The sequence below is a fragment of the Erpetoichthys calabaricus genome, chromosome 3, assembly GCF_900747795.2.
Source record: "Erpetoichthys calabaricus chromosome 3, fErpCal1.3, whole genome shotgun sequence".
Lineage (NCBI taxonomy): Eukaryota > Metazoa > Chordata > Cladistia > Polypteriformes > Polypteridae > Erpetoichthys > Erpetoichthys calabaricus.
In genome coordinates this window covers 307,614,759-307,628,678 of record NC_041396.2, presented here as the reverse complement: position 1 = coordinate 307,628,678, position 13,920 = coordinate 307,614,759, and the positions used below count along the sequence as shown (strand labels likewise).

Sequence of the window (13,920 nt, the reverse complement as noted above, 5' to 3'; positions counted from 1 at the left end):
ATTTTATTTTTTTCTCCAGCTGTCTGGAGTTGTTTTTTGTGTCCCCCCTGGCCATCGGACCTTACTCTTATTCTATGTTAACTAATGTTGTCTTATTTTAATTTTGTCTTTTATTTTTCTTTTCTTCATTATGTAAAGCACTTTGAGCTACTTTTTGTATGAAAATGTGCTATAGAAATAAATGTTGTTGTTGTTATTACTAGACCTTAAGCCTGTTACAATATCGGGCGCTAGAACAGTAGTACATTCTCTTTGATAATTTTTTTTACGCTCATTTTCCTGTTCTTCTATTTGCTCTTCTGAGTCTTTCTCTTTTAGCGTTTTTCTGACGCTCATTTGCTTTTTCGGGTGGCACATTGTTAGTAGATAGTCACAGTAATATAGGCTTGTACGTCCATAATGTTTTCTGTTAGAGTAATACTGGCTTGTATGTGGCTGTAATATGCGTCACTGTATTGTGCGCCTTTAATTTTCTCTGTCAGTAATACTGGCTTTGATATCCGTAATATGCGTTTCATTTTCTGTCACAACAGCGGGCAATCAGCAGAGTCTCCCCAGCAACTGATGTGATGTGTGGCGTGCAGTTGATAGATAGATAGATAGATACTTTATTAATCCCAATGGGAAATTCACATTTTCCAGCAGCAGCATACTGATACAATAAATAATATTAAAGAATGATAATAATGCAGGTGAAAAAAAGACCATAACTTTGTATAATGTTAAATGTTAACGTTTACCCCCCCGGGTGGAATTGAAGAGTCTCATAGTGTGGTGGAGGAACAATCTCCTCAGTCTGTCAGTGGAGCAGGACGGTGACAGCAGTTTGTCGCTGAAGCTGCTCTTCTGTCTGGAGATGATCCTGTTCAGTGGATGCAGTGGATTCTCCATGATTGACAGGAGTCTGCTCAGCGCCCGTCGCTCTGCCACAGATGTCAAACTGTCCAGCTCCATGCCAACAATAGAGCCTGCCTTCCTCACCAGTTTGTCCAGGCGTGAGGCGTCTTTCCTCTTAATGCTGCCTCCCCAGCACACCACCGCGTAGAAGAGGGCGCTCGCCACAACTGTCTGATAGAACATCTGCAGCATCTTATTGCAGATGTTGAAGGACGCCAGCCTTCTAGTGAAGTATAGTCGGCTCTGTCATTTCTTGCACAGCGCATCAGTATTGGCAGTCCAGTCCAGTTTATCATCCAGCTGCACTCCCAGATATTTATAGGTCTGCACCATCTGCACACGTTGATAGTTGATAATCGTGCCTGTGGCGTCTCTCCAGCAAGTACTGTGCAGTTGACCAGCAAATATTTTAATCTGTGCTGGCGTGCAGCTGATTATTGTATGTGTGGCATCTCCCCAGCAATGGATTTTATGTGTGCGAAAATAAATCTACTTTTAAAAGTCATCCTATTGTAATATCATGAAAATTCGTATATTTAGGAAAACCCCTTCAACAACTGACACTTTACCGAGCCAAGCTTCTTAATCGCAAATCTGACATCCTCAGAGTGAACACTTGCACAACCACAAACACTAATCCCACCTCTTTGGGGAAGCTGGTCTCCGCGTCTCAGTACCCGATTGGATTTTTCATGCCTTATGTTTCAGGTCTTACCTCATTTACCGAAATCCGATTGGATCGGCCGCGCTATGTTTTTTTAGGTCCCGCCCTCTTTGTCTCGTGTGACACGTCAGGTGGCCTTTGAAGCATCGCACCGCGCCTCACGCATGCGCACTTCACCAGAAGACACACACACACACAGACAGACACTGGATGCACACAGGGGTTTTATTAAAGAGGATTATTATTAACTCCTTGCTTGTCGTAACACTGAGAGAATCCCGAAGTCTGAGACACACTACAATTGGAGCCCTGCTTTGTCTTTTGATATTTCTGAAAGTTGGGTAACTACTGAATAGATTTTTTTTACATTTTGTGTTCTATTGTATATAAAGTCCCAATATTGTTCACTTGACTACAGGAGGTACTTTTACTAAGGGGCCATTGAGTGGGATTCCACACACTGCTGGGATATCAAATAAAACTGCACTGGTGTTGGTATCTAAAACAAAAGGTCTGTCACGCTGGCATCCCTAGTCAGAGTGGTCACCAAGTGCCTTGGACCCCACAAATTGATCAAAAGAGAAAAATCACATTTTAATTAATAAAAATCAACCAGCCCTGCCGCTGTATTGGACGCCTGCTACTTCCACTCTTCCCTGGGCGTATTTCGCTTTCTTTTTTTAATTTATTTGCAGCTCAAGCTTCAGCCTCAAATATTTCTCCTGCACGGAGATCTGACAGCCAGTCACGTTCTCCACCTCGAGCGCAAATATCAAAATGGTTATTCAGGGGAGCAAACTCAACTTGTTCTTAATGTTCAAGCACAGCTGTTTAGCGCAGACATTTGACTCGAGGTGAAGATCACAGGAAGCTGTCAGACTTGCACAACAATAAAGAAACAGCTGGAAGAAGAGAGGAGTTGCATTAAAAAATTAGAGCTGCAAATGTTTTTGCCTTCATCCATAAAAAAAAAAAAAGTCATCTTGTGACAAACCGTATCGCAATGCGGGCTGGAGAGTTAACATCAGACACCATACAGCAGACCGTGTCTACTCGCTGTACTCTGAAAGTTGACTCAAGTGACACAACTGGAACCTCCTGGGCCTGCAAGAGCACTTCAAGCAAAATCTCCGAGGTTTATAAAAAGTCCTCCCTGTCTGTATGGATAACTTTGGGAAATCCAACTTATCTCCCTCTGCTCAATGATATGCAGACAGACTGGCTGGCAAATCACAAACTGATTTTGTGCAAAAGTGAATGTTTGCCCTAAAAATGCCCAGGCATCCAGTCCAGGCAAGGACCCCAAATCGCCAGGCATCAGCTTCAGCTACCCAACCTCTACAATGAGTAATGGAGATTTAAAAGATTCAGTAGGTTGATTATTACTATTATTATTATATACATCTGTATTGTCTGTCCTGCGAGTTGTTTGTAGATTTCTGCTGCTGTATGAACTTTAATTTCTCCATGTGGATCCAATATATACAAAAAGAGATGCAGGCAGAGTAAAAGTCGGCGTTTTATTTTTGTCAGAACCCATTCTAAATTATAGTTTACTTTCCCCCAAAATTAATTTAAAGCGACCAAAGTGTGTAAAGCTCAGCGAAGAGCGCCGTCCTGAGCGGAGACTGGCACCCCGAGAAGCCCGGCGACAGCTGGCCGAGGATCGTCCGTTTCCTGCAACCCAAGATCCACTCGGCAGTCGCGTTTATCTCTGCCACGGGACCCCAGTAGTTGAAGCCCATCGCCAGACGTAGCGTTCCCTGGTTCCCCGCGTGCCACTCAGGTACGGAGCTCCCAAACAGCCGCCTCTTAACTCCCGTTCTCCCTCACCGAATTCGATCCCAAAACTCACCTTCATGGCTCACCGCCTCCACTTCGCACTGCGCCCCGGATAATTCGAACGCCGCGAGGACTTTCAAGCACTGCGGGTTCCCCTCGCTGACATACAACCTCATGGCTTCCGTGCCTGACGCTTGAATCGCTACGAAGAGTGCGCTCGCTGTGAGGTGCCGGTCGCCTGATGCAACTTCACAGAGCGACGCATGTCGGGATTTGTAGGATTCGTCGTCAGGGGCGGAGACCCATGGAGGGGCGTGTTTTTCTTTCTGTTGGTTGTAGCGAGAAATTTAGGGGCGTGTCGACGGCGTGTGGACAAATCCGGAGGCAGGTGGGAGGATCAGCGATGGAAGGGCTGGACGAAGTACGAGAGAATGAGCAGAAGGGGGCGCCGTTCACTCAAATCCACCATCCGTTCGCTGAGGTAACACCGCCTTGGATCTTGTAATCATGCAGAAGAGCGGAACACGTCATTTGTAATCATCATGGTTAGGAAAAGGCTCTTTGCTAATTCCACACTAGGCAAGGTATTGGATTGTACAAATTATAGTTTTAGATTTCACAGGGTGTTCTACATGATGTGCACCAGTAGAGATATCAAAGTTTACACAGCTCAAACAGAAGGTTGGACTTTTCAACAGAACATACTGTACACCACGTCGGGACACTCAGGATAAGCCTTAACAACTCTTTGACCTTTTATTTAAAAAGCTGAATTCAAACAGATACTGAGAACACCGTGTGCCATCTTTCTGTTATTGCTACATAGAGGACACACACTATATGACCAAATGTATGCGGACCCTCCTCCTCCTCCTCCTGGCATTTCATTGTCAACAGGTGCAACACGTCAAGCACCCAGCCATGTTATCTCCATGGACAAACATTGGCAGTACTGTAGAATGGGTCATACTGAAGAGCTCACTGTCACAGGATGCCACCTTTGCCACAAGTCAGTATGTGAAGTTTCTGCTCGGGTCAAATGTGAGTGCCATTATTGCAAAATGGAAATGTCGAAGAGCAATGACAGCTCAGCCACAAAATGGTCAGCCTTGCAAAGGCCCCCCGAGCGCTAAAAATGTCGCGTCTTCTGTGACATCCCTCACAACGCAAGTGTGGAAGGAACATCTGCACAAGAACCGTCTGTCGAGGACTTGGGGAAATGGGTTTCCATGGCTGAGCCAAAGATCACCATGTGCTGTGCCAGGCGTCGGGCTGGAGTGACGTAAGGTGAGCTGCCCGCCATTGGCTTCTGGAGCAGTTTAAACAAGGAGTGGTGAATCCCACTTCACTATCTGGTGGTCCGATGGACGACTCTGGGTTTGGAGAATGCCAGCCTTCTATACTGCATTGGGCCTACTGGAAAGTTTGGTGGAGGAGGGATAATTGCAGGGTTTGCCCTGGGCACCTCTGTGCCAGTGAAGGGTACTGTTAATACCACAGCACACAAAGACTTGTGCCCACTTCCAAGTTTGTGTGCCCTTGTGGTCTGAAATGACACGAATGAACTCGAGGGGGGCTGGTGCAGAGCCCTGACCTCCACCCTACTGACCACTTGGATGGGGACTTGGTGGTCTTCTCATCCAACACCAGGACCTGTTTCTCTGTTAATGTTTTATTGTTTACTCGTCACTTGGCTATTTGAGAAGCCCACTCGAGGGTACACATAGCAAATGTTCGGAATGGAGAGACCTTTCACAATCGGGCAAGCAAGGTGACCCCCAATGGCCAAGGAAGGACTTGTGGATAATGGAGTCTACAAAAATCAAATCTTTGCAGTGGTCTGCGGACCACCCTGGTGCCGTGTATTAGTCGAGCAATCAAACTAGTATGTTATTGTACCCTGTGTGTGTGACACTGAATGAGAAATGCACAGATCATGTGACGTTGCATTTTTGACAAAAAGAAAAATCAACAATAAAAATAAATAAATTAATAACTAAAGTCGCTGACAGAGGCGTAGCTAGGGTTTTCAGCGCCCGGGGACAACTGAAGATTTCGCGCCCCCTCCTGTTTGCCAAAATGCAATGGGGAAGGGAATTTAACATCAATTTGGAGCCCGCTAGATGCTGCGCCCGGGGACAGATGTCCCCCCTTGCCCCCCTCCAGCTACGCCGCTGGTCGCCGAAATGTGGAGGAGAAACATGAAACACCACAAAGCAGTGAGCGACGTTTATAGCGCATGCTGAAGGGTCTTGTTGAGAGTAACAGCGAGGAACTAATTAATGAGTAGATATCGCTGGACGTCCATCTCATCTTCACAAATGGCTTTTGGTGCCAGCAGCAGGCCAAGCAGGTCACCCCAGACGTCCCTGTCCCAAGCTGCAATTCCAGCTCTTCCTTGTGAATGCCCAGGTGTTCCTGAGCCTGCTTGTCCAGAGTCTCCACCCAGTGAGAGGTGCCATCCTTACCACTTGGCCAAACCACTTCAGTGCACTCCACTCGGAGGGTCACCCAAGTCTTTACCCTTCTCACCTCACCACAGCCTCGTTTCTACTCGCCATGTTGCTCGCGCTCAGCTCGTCACCGTAGGTGAGGACGTGGATGAAGATCGACTGGCAAAGCTTTGCTCTTTAGACTGCCCTCCCGCTTCACCACCATGGAACCCACACAGTGCCCGCCGAACAGCTGCCACCACTCCAATCCACTTGTCACTCTCACTTGTAAACGAGACCTCTGGCATTAATGACGGTTGTGCCCGCCTCACCTGTGGACAGCAATCCACTCTTTTCCAAGACTTGGAGGCTCTGCTCCTCATCACAGCCACTTCACACTCGAGTGCGAGCCAAAGGTCACAGTCAGATGAGGCCAAGAGGACGAAGTCATCGGCGTAAAGCAACGATGCCACCCTAGACGCCCAACTTGATATGCGGTCCATGAAGACCACAAAGAGGAGTGGTGACTGCGATGCCCGTGTTACCCGCTGCTGGCATACTCCTTGTTGAATCTGGGACATCGATAGGATGAACTGGGCAATGAGGAGCACATGACACAGCAAGAGTGGGCACAAATCAGCAAATTGCTGTTTATTGACCATTAAAGAGTTAAAAAAAATATGCAAAAGTGCAATGCAGGCCTTTAAATAAATACATTAATTAATTAATGAATTAAATAAAAAGTCGTCGATACAAACAGCGTCTCGGTGGAGGTTAAAATTCAAATAAATAAATAAATCCATACGGAGTCATTCAGATCTGATCATTAAAACTACCAGTAGTCTCCTGTGCCTTCTTCTACAACTGGCATCTTTGTGACTGGCACAGTCAAACCTTTTCATCCAGCTTGTGTTCTGAGGACCCCATGAGGACCACTCCTTTCTCCTGCCACCATCTTTTGACCGTCAGATTGAGCCCGCTCCAGAGTGCCGACTGCCTGCCTCCTGCCTGTAGCAGTGCCCGCTCAGCCATGATGCCACCGCTCTCCTTTTCATTTTATCCCTCTGGTCTTGTCTTTCTTTTCATGGGTTCCTTTCATACTTCAGTGGGCACAGGCGCTCAGTGACGCACTCCGGAGGAAATCGGCTGAACTGCGCGTGTCTGCTCTCACGATGCCCCCATCGACACTCCAGGGACGCTCATTTGTGATATCATGGGCACCTGAGCCCACTGTTTTTACTAAACAGCATTGCCACGGACCCCTAAGTGGCATCACCACAGTGACCAGATGCAGTGAATGCATTTGACTTGTCAGCTAGTATTTGGGCACAGCTTTCTCTGCGTTCATACAAACAGCACACAAGGGTGGCAGTGGTACCCCACATTCTTGTGGCACCTCGGGCACCCTGTGCCAAGGGACACAGCCATATGTGTTGTCCAAATCTACAAAAAAACATGCAGTTTAATTGATCAAACTCCCACACGCCCTCCTTAATTGTGCCACTCTGCCAGGACTGCCGTGGGCTCTGCACTTTCAAACCACGTTGTTTTCCTGTCGGTTTTATCAAAGCGGCATTGATGTGCTTAATAAATTGATTTATTTGTGTCTGCCTGTGAACTTGTCGCAGTGCTCTCTACCCGCACTCAGTGAAGGGCAGACGGCGAGGACGGCGAGCTTGAGGGTCTCATCCATGGACGCTTCTTCAGGTCCGTAACGTGATCCAGCCATTCTAAATTTGGGCTTTGGGACTCCTTCGACAGTTTGAGTGATTTTTAATAATATTCATAACTTTACCACCACCCCATCCTTCAGTCCTCGAGGATGACTACGGTCGGATAATTGGCTCCCGTTTCCATTTGTCTTAGCAGACATTTTCATTCTAAGCGACTTAGAAAAAGAGATCAACATAACTGAGTAAATGTCAGTCTGGGGGGGACTTTGTGAAAAAAGTGTGACAGGACAAGGTGACAAAATCGACCGTCACATGTGACAAGGTCAGATCAGGCACTGGTACAGCGTGCCCACCACATGACAAAACAGCCCGGAATCCTAGTTGGCAACGAGCTCAGAACAAAACTACCAGCGAGTTACAATTCTTAGATTGCAAAACCTAAGAGCTAAAGACAGCCGGGCAGGAGGGTCTTCATAAAACACACTGAGGGAGTCCGAAGGTCGAATGGAGACGGGCAGCTCGTTCCACCAGGTTCATTGAGTGTTTTCTCGTGTTAGGGTCCTAGGGTGGGCCTGCTCTCCCCTTTACACTCTTTATTATGTAGGCCTTAACAGAATGTCCCCAAATCCTGGCAGTAGCCCTCGTCTGTCACAGCCCCTTCTCGTGTCTGTGACCTCAGGCAGCAAGATGGAGTGCCAGAGCAGGCAGGAGAGACCAGGTCACCCATTTACTGTGCTAGCCATCTCACTAAGACCTCCGGTGTTTTATTTGATACCCACCTGATCCCTGTCCCCCACAGCAGCCTTTCCTTCCTTAGACAGAGTTGCCCGCTTTTCACCCCTTCAGCTCGCCGTCACACGTTGAACTGACTGCTGTTACAGTTAAGTGTGCGTTGGCAGGAAAATGCGGCGGTGGTCACTACGCTATTGGCCTGGTTTAGTGACTCCAGCCTTGTCATCTCGGGGCTTTGGTTTCCTGATGTCCACCACAATTTATTTTTATTTTCATTCATCCATTGTCCACCATGCAAAGTTTGTTGTTATCATTGATTTTTGTAACCTTCTTTTCAATGTTTGGCCTATTTTTATGTGTTTCTTCCTAATTCTAGCAACACAGACACCCATACAGACACTTGTCCTTTTATAAAGATGGATAAGCTGATTTCTGTCTGACCGGCTGTTAGTCTCTGCTGGATGTATTCACTATTAACATTTGTAGTTCACCATCTATTGCAATGTATTTTGTAATGCATGTAATAATAAAATACATTGCATTTTTCACTCCAACAGGTGGCGCATCACATGTTACCGCTGCTTTTACGAGTCCCTTGTCAAGTGACATATATTAAAGACATAGCAACTGCACATACACACAGATACGCAATGTTTTTATTACGGTGGGTTAAGCTGATTTGTATTTTGTAATGCATGTAATAATAAAATACATTGCATTTTTCATTCTAACAGGTGGCACGTCACACACATTACCACTGCTTTTACGAGTCCCTTGTCAAATGACATATATTAGAGACATAGCAATTGGACATACACACAGATATGTGCTGTTTTTATTACGGTGGATAAGCTGATTTGTATTTTGTAATGCGTGTAATAATAAAATACATTGCATTTTTCACTCCAACAGGTGGTGCATCACATGTTACCACTGCTTTTACGAGTCCCTTGTCAAGTGACATATATTAAAGACATAGCAACTGCACATACACACAGATACGCAATGTTTTTATTACGGTGGGTTAAGCTGATTTGTATTTTGTAATGCATGTAATAATAAAATACATTGCATTTTTCATTCCAACAGGTGGCACATCACACACATTACCACTGCTTTTACGAGTCCCTTGTCAAATGAAATATATTAGAGACAGCAACTGGATATAAACACAGATACGCAATGTTTTTATTACGGTGGTTAAGCTGATGTGTATTTTGTAATGCGTATAATAATAAAATACATTGCATTTTTCATTCTAACAGGTGGTGCATCACACACATTACCACTGCTTTTACGAGTCCCTTGTCAAATGACATATATTAGAGACAGCTACTGGACATACACACAGATACGCAATGTTTTTATTACGGTGGTTAAGCTGATTTGTATTTTGTAATGCATGTAATAATAAAATACATTGCATTTTTCATTCTAACAGGTGGTGCATCACACACATTACCACTGCTTTTACGAGTCCCTTGTCAAATAACATATATTAGAGACATAGCAATTGGACATACAAAGATAAGCAGTCTTTTTATTACGGTGGATAAGCTGATTTGTATTGTGTAATGCATGTAATAATAAAATAAATTGCATTTTTTACTCCAACAGGTGGCACATCACACGCGTTACCAGTGCTTTTATGAGTCCCATTCCAAATGGCATATAAGAGAGATGTAGCACCCTGGCAGACACACAGATAGACAGACAGACACACACAGACACTTGTCCTTTAATTAAGATGGATAAGCTGATTTCTGTCCATCCTCCCTCTCTACAGGACGTGCTCAGAGTTAATGTCTGCAGTGCACCATCTGTTGGAATGTATTTTGTAAAGCGTGTCGTACAGTAATAAAATGTATTGCTTTTTTAATTCCAATGGACGGTGTATCACAAACATTAGCACTGCTTTTATGACTCCCTTACAAAAATGGCATATCTCAGAGACATAGCAGCCAGATGGACACACAGATAAACAGACAGACACAAACACACACACACACACAGACACCTGTCATTTCATCAAAGTGGATAAGCCGATTTCTGTCCATCTGGCAGTTACTTTCTATTGGACGTGTTCAGCATTAATGTCTGCAGTGCACCATCTGTTGAAATGGTATTTTGTAATGAGTGTAATAATAAAATGCATTGCATTTGTCATTCCAACAGATGGTGCATCATAAACATTGCCACAGCTTTTACAAATCCCATTCCAAATGGCATATGAAAGAGATGTAGCAGCTTGGCCGTCACACAGATAGACAGAGAGACACAAACAGACACTTGTCCTTTAATTAAGATGGATGAGCCAATTTCTGTGCATCCGGTGGTTACTCTCTATTGGACGTGCTCAGAGTTAATGTCTGCAGTGCACCACCTGTTGGAATGTATTTTGTAAATAGTGTAGTAATAAAATGCATTGCATTTGTCATTCCAACAGATGGTGCATCATAAACATGACCACTGCTTTTTTGACTCACATACCAAATGGCATATATCAGAGACATTGCAACTGGACATACACACAGATACATGGACATTTGTGTTTTAATTAAGCTGTTTTGTGTTTGTCCAATAGGAACCCTCTGTTGGACATATTCTGTATTAACATTTGCAGCGTACCATCTATTGGAATGTATTTTGTAATGTGTGTAATAATAAAATGCATTGCACTTTTCATTCCAACAGGTGGCACATCATAGACATTAGCACTGCTTTTACAAATCCCATTCCAAATGGCATATGAAAGAGACATAGCAGCCTGGCAGACACACAGATAGACAGACAGACAGACAGACAGAGACAGACAACTGTCCTTTTATTGCGGTGGTGAAGCTGAGTTCTGTCCATCCGGAGGTTACTCCCTATTGGACGTATCCAGCGTTTATGTTTGCAGTGCACCATCTGTTGGAATGTTTGGTGTGTGCATGAGTGTGTTTGCCCTGCGATGGACTGGCGCCCTGCCCAGGGTTTGTTCCTGCCTTGCGCCCCATGCTGGCTGGGATAGCCTCCAGCACCCCCATGACCCTGATCTGGATTAGGCAGGTTAGAAACTAACGTGATGACAAATATAAAGCTACAGATGAGTTTCAATCTTTTCATTAACAATGTCTGTCCATTCACATTAAAATCATGAACGGAAAACAAAATTAGAAGGCAAAATCCAGCGTGTGCACATCAGACAAAGCGCCCGTGAGCGGGCCAACAGAGGAGGAGGAGGAGGAGGAAGAAGACAGGTCCTGCGTCAGACACGCCCCGTAGATCTGCGGGACGCCTTTTGGTATCAGAGGCACCTCTGGCATTTCTGAGGCCGACGCCGCTGCCCTTTGGTGTTTCGTTGGCGTCGCTCACTTTGTCGTCTTTGTTCTCCTAACTCTTAGCAGAGTGCTGACCCCACAGGGCGGCCACAGCTGATTACAGAGTTAGGATCAGGAGACAAATCGAGCGAAGGTCATAATCAGGAGAGCAGGAAGCCCAGGACTGCTGGAACGGAGCGAGAAGATCGAAAGTCCGAATCATTCAGACAACTGGGTCAGAACGAGAGACGTAAGCTGCAGGCGGGGACAGAAAACACTTTCAATGAACAAACAAACAAACAGAAAAATCCAAAACCTTGGACAAGCGGCGTGTCGCAGCCAGTGCTCGTGTCTTTACTGTCCACCACTCGGGGGCTCTTGCTCCGGTTTCCGGGGGGGGTTTTCATACCCAGGAATCTGATTCTGTAATCAAAGGTTTGCTTACTTTAATTTTTGGGCCATCTTTAAGTTTTCATTTGAATCCCAATTTTGTTTCCACCGTCTTCAGGATAGCCGTCCACATTGCTAGAGGCGTGTCCTCAAAGGTCAAAACCCGGGTGTTAAAGGTCACTGGAGGGAAGTACTTCCTATCCAAACGTTGGCTTTGCTTGTGATGTTGATTGACTTTGGCCTCTGGTTACGTCTCTCTCATGGTCTCCATCATAACACACTCCTTGCTAGCGTAACCCAGGGGTGCATAATGCTGACCTTTGTTCCTTTGACCCCGTGATGTCATCTGCTGCTCCTATTCGATTGATGTTACCTAACAACGGCATAGCAACCAGCAACACAAAAAAAGGACCCTTTGCTGTTCAGGAGCTCTGCTGCTGTTGTGAACTTGAGAGCCCCTAAAGCACAAAAAATGCCAACTAGAAGGGAAAAATGTCAACCTGGTGACAAGGGCAAGAGCGCAATCTTAATAAACATCCATCCATCCATTATCCAACCCGCTATATCCTAACTACAGGGTCACGGGGGTCTGCTGGAGCCAATCCCAGCCAACACAGGGCGCAAGGCAGGAAACAAACCCTGGGCAGGGAGCCAGCCCACCACAGGTCTTAATAAACAAAAAAGATTTATTCTTCATAAAAATGCTCCCTAATAACAATAAGCTCCGCGGAGCAATGCATGACAATCAAATCCAAATCGAGACGCGTCAGGGATGGGAATCTGAAAAAGAAGAGGAGACCACCCAGGGACAGTCGCACCGCTTTGACGCTGGGTGCCACCAGTTCCCAAAACCGAGCTGAAAACTTGCGTATGCAATGGGGGGGGGAGCTACTATGAGGATGTGCGCGGCTTTACGCCAAGTTTCGTTTTTATACATCGCGATGTGACCGTGGAAACGGCCGCATGCAACATTTCTATGTGAGGTCCCGGGTGACTTCTTTTGGTCATTCATTCATGCAGCTCCAAAAGTTCATCTTTCATATTGTTTTACCAGGAAGGCTTTGGAGAGAAGTTCTACATTTTAATTCTGTTATCTTCACCTGATTTTGCGTTATTATGGACATTGAATTTTTCTGTGCATTAGTGCTGATGGTTACCCAGAATGCTCTGCGACTGTTTATTGGCGTGTGATGTCACACCTGTGCTGACTTGGTCACCTGGGAGGACATCCTGAAGGTGAAGGCCTCTGACAGAAGGAGGAAGACTCCTGTGGATTTCAAGCTTGGGCACAACTTGGAAAGCTCGCCACCTGAGGAGTCACTGACCCATATGTGGGACCACTCTCTCTCTCTCTCTCACTCTCACTCGCTCGCTCGCACACTCGTTCTCTCTCTCTCTTTCTCTCTCTTTCTCTCTCTCTCACTCGCACACTCGTTCTCTCTCTCTCTCACTCGCACACTCGTTCTCTCTCTCTCTCTCTCTCTCTCTCTCTCACTCGCACACTCATTCTCTCTCTCTCTCTCTCTCACTCGCTCACTTGCACACTCGTTCTTTCTCTCTCTCTCACTTGTCCGCTCATTCTCTCTCTCTCTCTCTCACTCGCACGCTCGTTCTCTCTCTCTCTCTCCCACTCGCATGCTCGTTCTCTCTCTCTCTCTCTCTCTCTCTCTCACTCATTCGCTCACACACTCGTTCTCTCTCTCTCTCTCTCTCACTCGCTTGCTTGTACTCTCTCTCTCTCTCTCACTCGTTCGCTTGTTCTCTCTCTCTCTCACTCACACACTCGCTTGCTCGTTCTCTCTCTCTCTCACTCACACACTCGCTTGCTCGTACTCTCTCTCTCTCTCTCACTCGCTCGCAGACTCATTCTCTCTCTCTCTCTTTCTCTCTCTCTCTCTCTCTCACTCTCACTCGCTCGCTCGCACACTCGTTCTCTCTCTCTCACTCGCTCACTCGCACACTCGTTCTCTCTCTCTTTCTCTCTCTCTCACTCGCACACTCATTCTCTCTCTCTCTCTCTCACTCGCTCGCTTGCACACTCGTTCTCT

General features: G+C 45.9%; 1 protein-coding gene across 1 annotated transcript in view; it reads right to left on the bottom strand.

Annotated features, from left to right (window-relative positions):
* mars1 (methionyl-tRNA synthetase 1) overlaps positions 1-3,595 on the bottom strand; it is a 45,511-nt gene extending 41,916 nt beyond the window's left edge. Inside the window, 1 exon segment of the mRNA XM_028792544.2 lies at positions 3,417-3,595. Within this exon segment, the coding sequence (XP_028648377.2) occupies positions 3,417-3,519 (103 nt within the window). The 5' untranslated portion in view covers positions 3,520-3,595.
* Positions 3,596-13,920: the final 10,325 nt, after the last annotated feature.